The sequence below is a fragment of the Penaeus chinensis genome, chromosome 9 (assembly GCF_019202785.1).
Source record: "Penaeus chinensis breed Huanghai No. 1 chromosome 9, ASM1920278v2, whole genome shotgun sequence".
In the NCBI taxonomy this organism is placed as follows: Eukaryota; Metazoa; Arthropoda; class Malacostraca; order Decapoda; family Penaeidae; genus Penaeus; species Penaeus chinensis.
In genome coordinates, this window is record NC_061827.1 from 1,382,772 (window position 1) to 1,397,771 (window position 15,000).

The 15,000-nt window shown below is 38.9% G+C and overlaps 1 protein-coding gene across 1 annotated transcript in view; it reads right to left on the reverse strand.

Moving 5' to 3' along the window:
- Positions 1-3,055: 3,055 nt before the first annotated feature.
- LOC125029237 (pre-rRNA 2'-O-ribose RNA methyltransferase FTSJ3-like) overlaps positions 3,056-15,000 on the reverse strand; it is a 12,170-nt gene continuing 225 nt past the window's right edge. Inside the window, exons 2-16 of the mRNA XM_047619130.1 lie at positions 12,726-13,025; positions 12,369-12,532; positions 11,897-12,070; positions 11,078-11,194; positions 10,763-10,894; positions 10,519-10,647; positions 10,187-10,345; positions 9,917-10,047; positions 6,510-6,714; positions 6,223-6,363; positions 5,888-6,056; positions 5,281-5,395; positions 4,087-4,171; positions 3,728-3,915; positions 3,056-3,613 (exon numbers count right to left, since the gene is read on the reverse strand). Coding sequence (XP_047475086.1) covers positions 3,382-3,613; positions 3,728-3,915; positions 4,087-4,171; positions 5,281-5,395; positions 5,888-6,056; positions 6,223-6,363; positions 6,510-6,714; positions 9,917-10,047; positions 10,187-10,345; positions 10,519-10,647; positions 10,763-10,894; positions 11,078-11,194; positions 11,897-12,070; positions 12,369-12,532; positions 12,726-13,025 — 2,441 coding nt within the window. The 3' untranslated portion in view covers positions 3,056-3,381. The remainder of the gene's footprint in view (positions 3,614-3,727; positions 3,916-4,086; positions 4,172-5,280; positions 5,396-5,887; positions 6,057-6,222; positions 6,364-6,509; positions 6,715-9,916; positions 10,048-10,186; positions 10,346-10,518; positions 10,648-10,762; positions 10,895-11,077; positions 11,195-11,896; positions 12,071-12,368; positions 12,533-12,725; positions 13,026-15,000) is intronic.

A 15,000-nucleotide genomic window follows, 5' to 3' on the forward strand; every position in this document is an offset into this window, starting at 1 on the left:
GATTGTGCAGTAACAGCCTGCAGTGTGACTAATCTATACTTTGTGAGAATTAAACTTCAAGAGAACATTATTTCTCTCCTTTTTTGACATACAGCAAGTATGGAAAAAAACACATGGAAAAATAGAGAGAGAGAGTTAGGTTGACTGGAAGAGTTTAATTTGTCTAAGCTGCTTACAGTGTGAACACTATGATTCGTACTTAGATAAAATTAAAGATTTTTCTCAAGAGATGCTTTTTGTCTTTCATTTTGTTTTTCACAATTGTGTATGCATATCATTAGTCCTTATACTTCTATAGATATTTGAAAAGTAAGAATGAATGTGTTTGTCCTACATATGATTCAGGTATTTACGACAGAGCGACAAACTCAAGGAAAAGGGGTGCTTGGGATATGTAGATGGCAAGTATTATTTTTGTGGAGAATTTTATTGAGGAATATTAAGCTAGTCACATGTGCAATAAATGACTAATGTAACAAAAAGGATTGTTAGTCATCTACCATAAAAGGTTGAAGTGCTCTGTGACTTTAAAGGATATCAGACTACACAGATAAGTGAGGGATTGCTTTTGGGATAGAAAAGTTGAGTGGCATTGGTAATTACTTTTCACTCGTGAAACCCTCCAATGCCTTGCTTGTTGTTGTGGGGGGCTTAGGGGATCACCCCTACTTTGGACCTCAGCCCTCGCCTCAACTAATTTTGCAGGGTCTTTCCTTTTCCATCCTCTTCTGCCCACTTACACTATTTGTTAACTCACTTCTACCCTTTTCACCTCTTACCATAGTGCTGTATTACCTTTGTCTGGCACATTTATATGATTTCACCATTAAACATTCACTAAAGAAATTATTCTCCTGTTTCTGTCCAGTCTTTTGTAGTTATCTTAATCTCTGCTTTTCTGTTGTCCTGTCCATGCTTTACTTTAGCCTGTACCTCTGCTTTCCCTCACCTATCCTCCCAACCTGTTAGACATCCTTCAGAATCCTACACTTTCTCCTTCGACAATTTGTTCTTCTTCAGATTCATACACATCCTACACTTGATCTAATTCCTACTTTGCTTATTCCTACCTTAACCCATTTACTCATCCTCTCCACCTTTACCCATCTCCTACCCTTTCCAGTACCATCCTGATGCTCTACGACTGTTGACGTGTAGCACCTTACCATTGACTTGCCTTGTCTTCACCCTTTCTGATACTATGCCTTCTTATAGTGTTACATAACCATTGATATCACTATTAGATATAGGCATTTAAAAAACTGAAGGCTTCCCTTCACCCAACATTTTTTTTTTTTTTTTTTTTTTTTTTTTAATAAATGTACTAGATATCAGAGGTCATGTAGTACATAGGAAGGTATAGTAGCAATTTTTTTTAACCACAAGTTTAGTTGTTAGGATAAGAATGTTTTGTGTGAACCAAACGGGAAACTGTTGGTGTACACCGCATTCATTGCCACTAGTTAATTATTAATACAGCAGATAATGGGTTCACAAAATGAAATAGGATAACCATGTCTTAGAGAGACCACAGTTGAGTTGTCAGATTTTTACGTTTACAAAATAACACTTTTCCTGTTACATCATATACTTTGGACATGTTTACTGTAACTTGTTAAGATGCAAAATAGCAGATGGTTATCTGATTGACATATCTGGACAATATGAGAGGAGCCAATTAACCCCTTGGTGACGGGTGAAGAAAACTAACAAAAACTCTAGGCTCTGGCGATCAATGGCAACGTGCCGACTTTGAGCGCGGGAGTTCGGTACATCAAGCTGAATCACCACCTTGTAGCGCTTCTGTGCGCCACTGCGGCGTATAGCCACAGGCCACATTTTGAGTGGTTTGTTATGATGTCCAGAGATGTGACCTGTCGTGAAGGGGTTAAGACCAGTCTTAGTGTTAGTAAAAGTAATTTGTAAAGCACTTTGAAAATAGGTAAATTGGTATGAAGTTTTAATGTTCTTTGTATATGAACATGGTTTGTTTTGCAGACAAGGAAAAGAGTTTGAATAAATAGATTTATTGTTTACAAACTTGTTCTAGATGGTTAATGGTTAAATAAATGTGCTAGACATTGTAGGTCATATAGCACTCTGGTAAAGTACTGTGGCAAAGGGTAAAAATGAGTTCAGCGATTAGGATAAGTGGACAGGAGGAGGAGATGAAGAAATAAAATGGGGAGAAAAAAAGACCATGCAAAATTTGTTGAGGTTGAAGGCTGAGGTCCAAGGTAGAGGTAATTCCCTCATTAGGCCCAGTCTGTGCATCCTAAGCTCCCCACAACAGCAGGCAAGGATTATGGGTTGTTTTCCTTATTAAAGGAAGAGACTTTAAACTTTAGCAAAAAAAAGGGGATCTTCTAAGTATATTTCTATGTAAAATTAATGGAAATGTAATATTTGTGCATATCACTGAAGTCTTCATGCATAAATAAAAGAAAATTAAAGACTGAATCATTTTCTTCTGTTATTTACTCAAGACTACAAAAAAAATATATAATGACTGTGCCCCCAAATCCTTTCCCTGCTGTTGTCGTGAGGGGCATAGCCCTAGCCTCAAGAAATCTGGCATGGTCTTTTCCTCACCCCCTTTCCTTCTCCTTAATCCCCTCCTGTCCACATTCCCTAATCAACTCATATTTACCTTTTTTGCCACAATACTTTACCCAAATGCTTATGAACCATAAACCTTCCTTACCCAGGGGCTTTGCTACATTTTGAATATGCTGCTCAAAGACCTGTAGATGTTGACACTGCAGAAATTTTTCAACGAATAATAGACCGAGTTGAGAGACAGGAATGACTGTGGATGAATGATGACCAACGAATGGCAAGTAACAATTATGCTACTTTTTTGGAGTAAATAACTTTTCATATCTTTTTTTAAAGACCTTGTTTGGAAGATTGTAGAAATAACTTGTTACAGCAACAGCATAATAAAATAAGAGATGCAGAGATAATGCAGAAAGGAATAGAAGTGTTCCAAAGGGGAAAGCTCACATATTAATAAATCTATACCAAGGTTAATAAGGCTAATAATAATCACTAATTATCTTTCAAACAATTTAATAAACATTCATACTTGATAATACAGAGTAGCACAAGCTTTGTGATTCCACAAAATCTCTTGAACAATGTACAGTAATATTTCCACATTTGTAATCTTATCTGTGTACATTCCATGTGGATTGTCATTCATTCTACAACAAAAAAAATATATGAAAGTCTCAAACATTCTCTCTCAACCTTATAAATTATTAACTATGTAATAATTGCAACAATAATCACTACACCAAATATTATAGTAAAAATGTTTGTTTTTCCTTGAAGTCTAATAATTGTACAAAAAAAGAGAAATATTTATCATTTTAAAATTTATTTCCTCGCCTTCTTTTTGGGAGTTCTCTTTGTCTTGCCCATCTTGCCCGTCTTGCCCTTCTTGCCCTCGGATCGCATTTTCCCCTTGATATCCTTCTTCAACCTCTTGTCAACCAGCTTGTATGGACCCTTGCCTGCCCCTCTTGGCTTCTTTCCTTGATTGGTCTTCTTCATTACAATGTAGGTTCGTTCTTTCTTCTCCAAGGGTTTCATCGCAGCCTTGTACAACCTGTTTTTTAAAAATAAGTATTATTAATGCATTCCATTTTCTCTAGCCTTATTTTCTTAGGTTCAAGTCAGAGTTTGCACAGAAAATAATAGCAAATTTTGTCTGAACACTTACTTTTTCACCTGTGACACCTTCTCCCTCTGTGTCATCTCTGCATTGGTAGCGATAGATTCTGCCTTCTTTCTTGCCTTTTCCATGTGCTTCTTCACCTTACGATGTTTTCTAGCCTTTGCCTCTACTACCTTCTTTAGTGTACGGGCATTGACTGCCTTCTCGCGGTCACGATACATTCTTAAATCAGCCTGGAAATGAAAAAGTTGATTTTGAATGGTGCTGCATTATATTAGCCTTGAAATAAATTTCATAGATGTGTTTCATATGTATGTTTAATACCACAGATCAGTAAAGCTTGATAGATATATTCTAATATAAAGAAAAACTAGTAATTTTCAAAGACAAAATGGGAAACCTACTGGATCAACTTCTACGGGTTTATTGTTGTACTTATTTTCACTTGCTGCAAACCATTCTGGCAAGTCTTCATCACCATACATATTCCTGGAAAGAAAATGGTAAAAAAAAAAATTCAATGTGTGATTTTAATAGCACTATACTTTTACACTTTGGAGTTTCCTCACATGGCTTGATTACCAATTTTCCCATGTAAATTCCAACATATTTTTTACTTAAGAAAAGAAGAAATAAGTTCAAGTAATAGTAGAAATAAAAGTAGCAGGAAATTGTCGTGTAAGACCTTTTAAACTCAACGATGTTAGGTACATGTACTGTCCACTGTAGTTCAATTTTGCCAACATCAATAGCTAGTTTTCCCTGTGCCCCACATAAATGCCCACAGGCCCTCACTCAGTTAACCCCTTGGTGACGGGTGTAGAAAACTTAAAAAAAAAAAAACTATGCTTTGGTGATCAATGGTAACGCGCCGACTTTGAGCGTGGGAGTTCGGTACATCAAGCCAAATCACCGCCTCGGATATGATGTGTGTTCAAACTCCACATCTTGTAGTGTTATATTTCCATTACTTTATTTTTTATATAAAGTTAAATAGTTATATAGTGCACTTTACAAGGATCTTGTAAATATTCATAACTGATATAAATTACTTCATATCTTTATACTACCAGCACTGTAGCCAGACTTAAAACCCTGTGTCATATGCAGAGCCCTTGCTGCCCAACCATCCCTCTATTCACCATGAACTTTCTGTAAATGGGTTGTTAACGGGCAGCTGACACGTAGAAAATGCTGCATATGGACTTGAAACAATTTTTGTTCATACCATTTTGTAAATTAACATCTAAAATAGCTTTTTAGACAATTTTAACAAAACTCATATCCTGCCAATATATATATATATATATATATATATATATATATATATATATATATATATATATATATATATATTTTAGTAATATTTTTCCAGATTTGAATTGATTAGACATAAGTTCACATATGTGGGTTGCAATGTACCCTTTAGTCCTCACAAGAGAGTTAATAAAATATGTAAATAAAATGTACACCTTCATTACAACAGTAATATCCCTTCTATTTTTTCAATCTCCCATTCTCTCTCTCTTACCTCTCCTTCCCTCCTTTTCTCTTCTGCTTATCCCAACACCTATCGTGCTCAACATGTATTCACTTACCTATTCCATCCAGCATCGATAATATCCCTTTTGGTCTTCTTGGAATGAATCATCTTTGTTGCAAATGCAAGGCCTTCTGGATCTAGTGGGACCTCCCTATCCTTTTCTCTGATGGCTGTGGGGAAAAAGGAAACAATGTATGTATGCATGGATGGGCTTGCAAGTGTGCAAGTGTGTGCGATGGTGAAAATTCCCTAGACTACATTTTAAGGAAAAATTCTTGACCAATACTAATAATCCTCTAGCTCAAAATCCTTCCTGATTTTAAGTTCTGAAAGATGTGGGCTCTCTCTCTCTCTCTCTCATCAGAAAAAAAACATTTTAATTTGTTCAGTTTAGGTTATTCTTCTTAGTTTTTAATCTATTTCTTATAAATTAACAAGTTAGGGCTCAGTCAATATCGCTTCAAAACATAACAATGATCACGTCACTAGTTACCATAATCATATTCTACAGACTTGTAAAAAAAAACACCTTTATTGATCATAATAACCACAAGAATTCAATACACACTCAATATGAAATTTCTATGCATTCACAATATCATTGTTCATATTTCATCTAAGACACTAGTAATGCAAAAAAAAAAAAAAACAACGCTACTCACCAGCACCAGCAGCTAAATGTGGTCCGACCTGTGGCTGTTCATTTTCCTTATTAGCTTTTGCTTTTTTAGCCTTGGGCTCTGCATCATCGTCGGGGTCTTCAGCATCAGTGAACACTTCTTCCTCAGAGTCTATGCTTGAGTCAGAGTCAGAATCTGAATCGGAACCTTTCTGCAAGGGGAATCATTGGGAATAAAGTCAACGGTCCTCAGCAAAGGATAACACTGGCAAGTCTCCTAACCATTCAACAAAACTGGAAATCCACTTAGATAATATCAGCATTTCACAGCAACCTAAAAACAGCCTTCCTAACACTTTCACAAATTGGACTACATACCTTTTTGCCTTTGCTGTCTCTCTTCTTCTCTTTTGCTTCCTTTTGTGTATACAGCTCTCCTCCCCTGGATTGGTATTCCCTGATGGCTAATTCAACACCAACATCATCATCAACATCGTTCTCTACGTCATTGAAGATATCCTGTGAGAGAGGACAACACTTAATAATAAGGAACATTGCAAATAACACACCTTGCAATATTATTTTCCTAATCTGTCAAACCAAAGACATATATCTGTCCTTTTTAATGAAACCTCAAAGAGTTACCAGATGAAAAAATCACTTGCCTGATTAAACCACATCTCTGCCTTCCTGATCTTCTTAGCCTCCTCCTGGTCCCCAACCAGGTCAGTCAGCAGAGGATTGTCCTCACCAGTTTTCAAGTCTTCGACATCTACAGGAGCCCTGGCCACAGGATCTGCTTTCAGACCCAGGCCTTCATCCTCCATCTCCTCCTCCTCCACCACTAAATCTTTGGGATTCACATAATATCTGCAACAAAAAAAATAAAAAAATCAATACACCTATTGCTGTCACCCACACAACCAGATGCAAGCAAAGTAAAACTCTTGTTGTGGCATACAAGTTAGTATTCATCATAAAAATCTGTTGGTAGATCAGCTAGTACACTATCATTGCATCTGATGGACAAAGGAAATGAAAGAATCAGTTAACCCACTGACTACAGATGGCATGACATACATACCCTGTCCTCTGGGTAATTTCCATTTATTGTGTCCACACAGAGATATGCTAGTTACTAAGGAGTCAATTATTAGCCCTATCTATCTATCTTCACCCTTTTCCTTGATTTTGAGAGAGATTCCTTTTTATTATCTGATTATCTTTATTGTTATTAATATCTTAACAACATTGCAATATTCATACTGTCAACAATAATAATGATAAAAGTGCTGACATTAATAGCTGATGGGAGGGGGGTGGGGGTCAAAGAACAGGGAAGTCAGATGCTGTCTACAGCCTATTAACTGACTCCTTGGTGGCTTAGCACCTGTGGAGCCATCCTTTTGCAACAAAATTCACTATAAACTACATTGGACAGTCGATAAAACCACTGTCAATAGATTAAAATATCAGAGTATGTTCAAATTGCATTGCCTTGTTTGTTAACATTAACCTATACAAACTTAAAAAAAATATTAATAAATCATGTCTATGGTTAGGCCTACACCTAATCCACAGCAAAATCAAGTCAAACTATATGTCGACTATCAAAGTTGAAAATGTTTCAACAAGGAATGACTAACACTACCCAGAAAACTAACAACCTTACAATTTACTGCATGCAAATATTTTCTAATTTCCTTGCTAAAGGAATTTCAAAAGCATATAAATGCCCAAGTTGGAGGAGGAGGAGGAGGAGGAGGAGAAGGAGGAGGAGGAGAAGGAGGAGAAGGAGGAGGAGGAGAGGGAGGAGGAGGAGAAGGAGGAGGAGGAGGAGAAGGAGGAGGAGGAGGAGAAGGAGGAGAAGGAGGAGGAGGAGAAGGAGGAGCAGGAGGAGAAGGAGGAGGAGGAGGAGGAGAAGGAGGAGGAGGAGGAGGAGGAGGAGGAGGAGGAGAGGGAGGAGGAGGAGAAGGAGGAGGAGGAGGAGAAGGAGGAGGAGGAGGAGGAGGAGGAGGAGGAGGAGAAGGAGGAGAAGGAGGAGGAGGAGGAGGAGGAGGAGGAGGAGGAGAAGGAGAAGGAGAAGGAGAAGAAGGAGAAGAAGGAGAAGAAGGAGAATGAGAATGAGAAGAAAGAGGAGGAGGAGGAGGAGGAGGAGGAGGAGGAGGAGGAGGAGGAGGAGGAGGAGGAGAAGGAGAAGGAGAAGGAGAAGAAGGAGAAGAAGGAGAATGAGAATGAGAATGAGAAGAAAGAGGAGGAGGAGGAGGAGGAGGAGGAGAAGAAGAAGAAGAAGAAGAAGAAGAAGAAGAAGAAGAAGAAGAAGAAGAAGAAGAAGAAGAAGAAGAAGAAGAAGAAGAAGAAGAAGAAGAAGAAGAAGAAGAAGAAGAAGAAGAAGAAGAAGAAGAAGAAGAAGAAGAAGAAGAAGAAGAAGAAGAAGAAGAAGAAGAAGAAGAAGAAGAAGAAGAAGAAGAAGAAGAAGTTCTAATAAGGAGGAGGAGAAGGAGGAAGAGGAGGAAGAGGAGGAAGAGGAGGAGGAGGAGGAGGAGGAGGAGGAGGAGGAGGAGGAGGAGGAGGAGGAGGAGGAGGAGGAGAAGAAGAAGAAGAAGAAGAAGAAGAAGAAGAAGGAGGAGAAGAAGGAGGAGAAGAAGGAGGAGAAGGAGGAGGAGAAGGAGGAGGAGAAGAAGGAGAAGGAGGAGGAGAAGAAGGAGAAGGAGGAGAAGAAGGAGAAGGAGGAGAAGGAGGAGAAGGAGAAGAAGGAGGAGAAGGAGAAGAAGGAGGAGAAGAGTAAGAAGGAGGAGAAGAGTAAGAAGGAGGAGAGGAGTAAGGAGAAGGAGAAGAGTAAGAAGAAGAAGGAGAAGGAGAAGGAGTAGGAGAAGGAGAAGAAGGAGAAGAAGGAGAAGGAGGAGAAGGAGAAGAGGGAGGAGAAGGAGGAGGAGAAGAAGGAGGAGAAGAAGGAGGAGAAGGAGGAGGAGAAGGAGGAGGAGAAGAAGGAGAAGGAGAAGAAGAAGGAGAAGAAGGAGGAGAAGGAGGAGGAGAAGAAGGAGAAGAAGGAGGAGAAGGAGGAGAAGGAGAAGAAGGAGAAGGAGGAGAAGAAGGAGAAGGAGGAGAAGGAGGAGAAGGAGAAGAAGGAGAAGAAGGAGAAGAAGGAGAAGAAGGAGGAGAAGGAGAAGAAGGAGGAGAAGGAGGAGAAGGAGAAGAAGGAGGAGAAGGAGAAGAAGGAGGAGAAGGAGAAGAAGAAGGAGAAGAGTAAGAAGGAGGAGAGGAGTAAGAAGGAGGAGAGGAGTAAGAAGGAGGAGAAGAGTAAGGAGGAGGAGAAGAGTAAGGAGGAGGAGAAGAGTAAGAAGAAGAAGGAGAAGGAGAAGGAGAAGGAGAAGGAGAAGAAGGAGGAGAATGAGAATGAGAATGAGAAGAAGAAGAAGAAGGAGGAGGAAGAGGAGGAGGAGGAGGAGGAGGAGGAGGAGGAGGAGGAGGAGGAGGAGGAGGAGGAGGAGGAGGAGGAGAAGAAGAAGAAGAAGAAGAAGAGGAAGAAGAAGGAGGAGGAAGAGGAGGAGGAGAAGAAGAAGAAGGAGGAGAAGGAGGAGGAGAAGGAGGAGGAGAAGAAGGAGAAGGAGAAGAAGAAGGAGAAGAAGGAGAAGAAGGAGGAGAAGGAGGAGAAGGAGAAGAAGGAGAAGAAGGAGGAGAAGGAGGAGAAGGAGAAGAAGGAGAAGAAGGAGAAGGAGAAGAAGGAGGAGAAGGAGAAGAAGGAGGAGAAGAGTAAGAAGGAGGAGAGGAGTAAGGAGGAGGAGAAGAGTAAGGAGGAGGAGAAGAGTAAGGAGGAGGAGAAGAGTAAGGAGGAGGAGGAGAAGAGTAAGGAGGAGGAGGAGAAGAGTATGAAGAAGAAGAAGAAGAAGAAGAGTAAGAAGAAGAAGAAGAAGAAGAAGAGTAAGAAGAAGAAGAAGAAGAAGAAGAGTAAGAAGAAGAAGAAGAAGAAGAAGAAGAAAAAGAGGAGGAGGAAGAAGATGAAGGAGGAGGAAGAAGATGAAGGAGGAGGAATGCATGAAAATAAATCTATAAATTAGCATCAATCACTGACCTTCCAGTTTCATCTAATACTTCTTCCCCTTGTCTGACCATCCTAAATTTGGGTCGTTTCTCCTGTGCTGCCGCTTCTTCAATTGGAACACTATCAGCAGACACGTCAACCATTTCATCGACACTACGCATCTGTAATAAGGAAAGACAAATCCTTAACAAAACAAAATTACATACTTGAAATGTGTAATTTTTTTTTTTACATAATTTGCTAATTACTGGGGGTTCCTTGACATATTCATTAGGGCACATAATGCATCTCAATACTTACTTCACCCAGTCTCTTTAGACTGAAAACATGTTTTTCTGACTCATCTATAGGCCCCTGGTCACCTGGAATGAGCGTCTTGAGGCGTAACCTTTGCAGCTGCTTCTGCACTACCTTCTGTCTCTTTTTGAGTACTTTCTTCTGTTCATGGGCAGCTAAAAGCTGGAATTTTAGAAAAAAAGGAAAAATCAGTCAATTAAAACACTGTTGTTCTGAAAGAAAGAAAGAAAGAAAAAAAAAAAGAACAAACTTTCATCCCAACAAATGTATTTCATCATAATGCATGAACCTATAACATGGAAAATCTCTGCATGAAATGGTTTCTCTTTCCTCACCTCCATTTCTGCAATCTGCTGATCAATCTTCTGCAACTCCTCTTGTTTGAGTTCTTCTGGAGTCTTTTGAGCTTCTTGTACTTGCTCCTGCTCCTTCTTCTTTGCCTCTTGATCCTTTGCATATTCATCCTGAAGAAAAAATCCCAACTCAGTCACATAAAAACACAAACAAACAGAAGGACACAGATCTTAAAGTTCACAGTTGCATAATTTACACTCGTCTTTACCAGAGGATACCACTTACCGCCAATTTCTTCCTCCAGGTTAAAAGCTTTTTGATTTCCTTTCTTCCAAGAACTTTGATGTCCTTACAACATTCCAAGATTTCTTCTGTAGTCTGTGGATGTTGCTTTGCCTTTTCGTCGTCAAACTCTAACTACAGGTACAAAGAAAACTTGTGAGCAAAATTAGCTAAAAATGGCTATACAAAAAATCTGTCAAATAATCACAGTATACATAAGATATTTTCAATACAGTTCTCATATTGCACTTATACACACAGTTCTATATTCTTGTACACTTATATAAATAGGTATACACATAAGGAACCAATATTTACCTCCCAAGCATCTGCAAGAACTTCCATGAAGTTTTCTGCATGAATGAACTGTGACACCGGAACCTTCTTGTGGACTATGGTTGCACCTTCCTCATATCCCTCAGCCTTATCACGAGCCTAAAATATAAAAATTTGAGTTAATAAAAAAAAAATATGTAAATCAAATTAAAAAACTATTTGCATCATGAATCCTTGCAGGGCATGAAAATTCTGGTCTTGGCAACAATCTCTAATTATCTATTCTATTTGGGCCTCTTGGTGTATAAGCTTAAATAAACATTAAGTATTTCATCAGTTATATAATTAAACCCACTGATGCCAGGATGGAATGTACAGGGAATGAACTGTACATGTCTATTTTCCAGGGCCAGTGAACAGTGCAAATGCCTATTGCGGTGCTGTATGGCGTATTTCCTCAGAGCTGCCTCTTTTTACGACTAATACATCCAGATAATTATTAAAAAAGCTAAATACACATTATATTCTTTTACATAAGAATATGATATATAGCAATCTATCCTGAGGGTTAGCTGTTATAACCTCTAAAACCTTATACTCTTACTGACATTTCTTGTACTTGGGATTTGACAATCAAAGTAGCAAAGTGCATGAATGCTCTCCACAACCTCCTCAATACTCATTTTTGGAGGAACATAAAGAAGGAAGTGATTCTTAGTTTCAGAAGCAGTGGTAACAAACAATGAAAACATGAAAATGAAAACTAAACTAAAAATCAATGTACAGCTGCATGACAATCCTCAGAACCTGGGATCATGCTTTTGAAATGAGAAGAACCAGTTTGGCAAAACAAATACATACCTTTTTTGTTCTTAATAAATTTATCTTGGGTTTAGGTTCAAGGTCAAGTTCATTGAAGACATGCTGGGCACTGAAGAATTCCGGATCAACCTTATCTGGGGCAAGGAAGCCCTGACAAACCACAAAAATTTCTGCAGACTCGTAACGTGATGCATCTGGTTTTGTTGCTTCCACCTAGAAGGCAGACAAAATAATGTTAGCCTTCTGTTTCAAACAACTTCATAGTTTTCAATTTGAGACAGAAAAGACATAAAAGAAATGCACTTGATTTTTTCCTTTACCGAGTCACCTAAGTGATGACTGGATGACACTAGACCTATACCAAGTAAGCACATAATCAAATTGTCAGAAACCTAACAATTTCAAGTAAACAATAAGTGCATTTTGTGACACACATGATACAGGAAGAAAGTACTGATGAAATTATCTATTTTATCATCTACAGTATATATACACATCAGAAAACAATTACCTTCTTGAAGAACTTCTTAAATACATATTCCAATTTGAAGTAATCCTTAGACCGGAAGACCTTTGACACAAAGTAACCACCCTTGTTCAGGAATTCAGTTGCCAATTTGAAAGCATGGAGTACCAAGAGATTCTGTGTGTATGCATCGTAGATCCAGTTCTTACCTGGAAAAAAACAAACATGAATTAAATATCAATCTATTAAAACTTTTTTATTCAATATCATCATGACAATTCACCTCAGAGAGGCGTTACAAATATGCCACATTATCTTTCTACCTTTGACTTTCATTTCTAGATCAAAATATAATTTATTTGAGAGCAAAACCATTGTCAGAAATTTCCAAATCACACCCACCCATGTTTGGGGCGCCATCATGAAGTACAACATCTGCTTTCCAGGTCTTCAGCGAGCCTCGCAGTTCAGACCTGGTCTTCTCTGTGGTAATGTCACCATGGATGGAGAGGCAGCCATAGATCGGGTCTATCCTATTCCTGTCCACGCCAATAATAAAGGAAGACACTGGCATGTACTTTTTGGCAACCTGCATCCATGATCCAGGAGCTGCACACAGATCGATGCATACTCTGGACTTTTGCAAGAACTGATACTTGGCATTGAGCTGGATCAGTTTGTACGCTGATCGAGCACGATAACCTGAAAAGAGTAGGAGTTATTAGATATGGTTTTGGTAAAGACAGGAAGTTGAGAAGGGAGACATGCACACACATCCTTAACCCCCTACCAGATGCAAACCCAAAGACCTCCCTTCCCCTGGGGTATTTCCCTAGACCCATTCCCTTGGGAGTATTTTCCAAGCTCCCAGACCCCATTCCTCTGATTTACCACACTAGAACTCTTGCCTTTTGAAATCTAATCTTCACTCAAATCACTAGGAGTACATACCAAAGTATTAACCATGACAACACAAACACTAAATTAATGTTGAGTTTGTAATTTCCCCCAAATTGAATACAAAGTTGTATGTAAAGTCACACTTAATTTGTGCCACATTCAGTTCAATTTGCAACTAGGATTGAAATGATAGTTGTAGTAAAAAAAAATCTGGTAGATTTCCATTAGAAAAGTAACATTTTGCATACACTGGTATCAAAATTATTTAAAGATTCATTATAAAACATGTAAACAGACAAAAATATATAAAATAATCTTTGAGAGTGTTAAATATATATGCTTTAACCCATTGGATCCAGATGCTTCACTGCCAGCCAATGCCCAAAAAACGGGCATTAGGTTTACTTGAGCAGCCACTCTGACAGGTGTGCGGCTTGTAGGACGGGCAAATGTGAACACTCAAGTGCAGTGACGAGGCTCCATACCTCCCTTTTGCAATGTAATTTCCTCTCTTTCTCCAAGAGCATTTTTAGCTTTTTTGCTGTTTTCTAATGTCCATATTTGTCACTTGATTTGATTTATCCAGATAGTAACAGACTGTTTTCCCTGAATAGACTCCATATCATTTATCTAGGTAGTCCATAACTCAGTGCAGTAATACTAACAATAATTACGAATTTTGCCATTTTTATTATTATTTTTTTTTTATATTCAATTTTGTGTAATACAACCTGTGCCGCCAGTCATGACAGGCAGGAATAGGATGCTGAGCATGGAAACAGCATCCTCCCTGGAGCCGGCGCTCTCCACATCCTGGCTCTCGGACAGTACATGCCACGCTCATTCGTTGATGAAAATAATGCAAAAGCCCCTTCCTAAATACCAAATGAGTCTAATCACCCTCCAAGAGCTTAGTGTATTAGTGGAGAGTCATTCCTGTCGCAAAGGACTTCAGCCAAAGCTCGCGACAGTTAAGTTCATGTCATCCCAGCCCACGACCAAATTAAAATGATGGTATGTTCACCCATCTCTTAAGCCAAACTTTTTCATGGCACGATGGTCATGACATCCAGATCATAGGGGTTAAGACAACCTTAGATGAGGGTATCATTTATCCATCTGTGGCCTTCCAAAGGAGCTCAAAATGTCGTTAACATGTCCGATGGTTCCACAATGACAAGGTTTTGTGAATTTGCTTAATTTTTAAATGGTGCAACCCCTGAACTTTAATTACTTCACAACCAGTGGCATCCCCATGATTTTACCAACAGTGCCAATATCTATGACCGACAGTCTACAATGTTATGAAACTTTCATGGCTGTATATACAGCAGCCGTCTTAGTATTACCATCAATGAATATGTGTATATATGGTAACAGAGAGAGGGAGTCAGCATGGGGACCCACGATTTCAAGGTTATTTCAGCTTATGCATGCTATATATTGAGTATACCCCTTTGTTTATGCACAGATCATCTACAAGCACCCACTCACTCCTGAATATGCCCTTTTCAAGGCAATAATCCCTTCTCCCACGCAAATTTATCCCAAACCTGGACTCTTGATAACGAGCAAAAATGTCTCGGCGATGCCTTGTCCCTCGCGATAACTCTCACATATTTTGCCTTATACCCACTCTACTCTTAAAAGTCCCATTAATCCCCACCTACTACCACATCACCCACCTCCTAAACAAAGAATCCCACGCCATTAATTAGAAAAAAAAAAAAAAAAAAACACGAGCTTCGAGCCTCATCCCGAATGTAAACAAAACCAC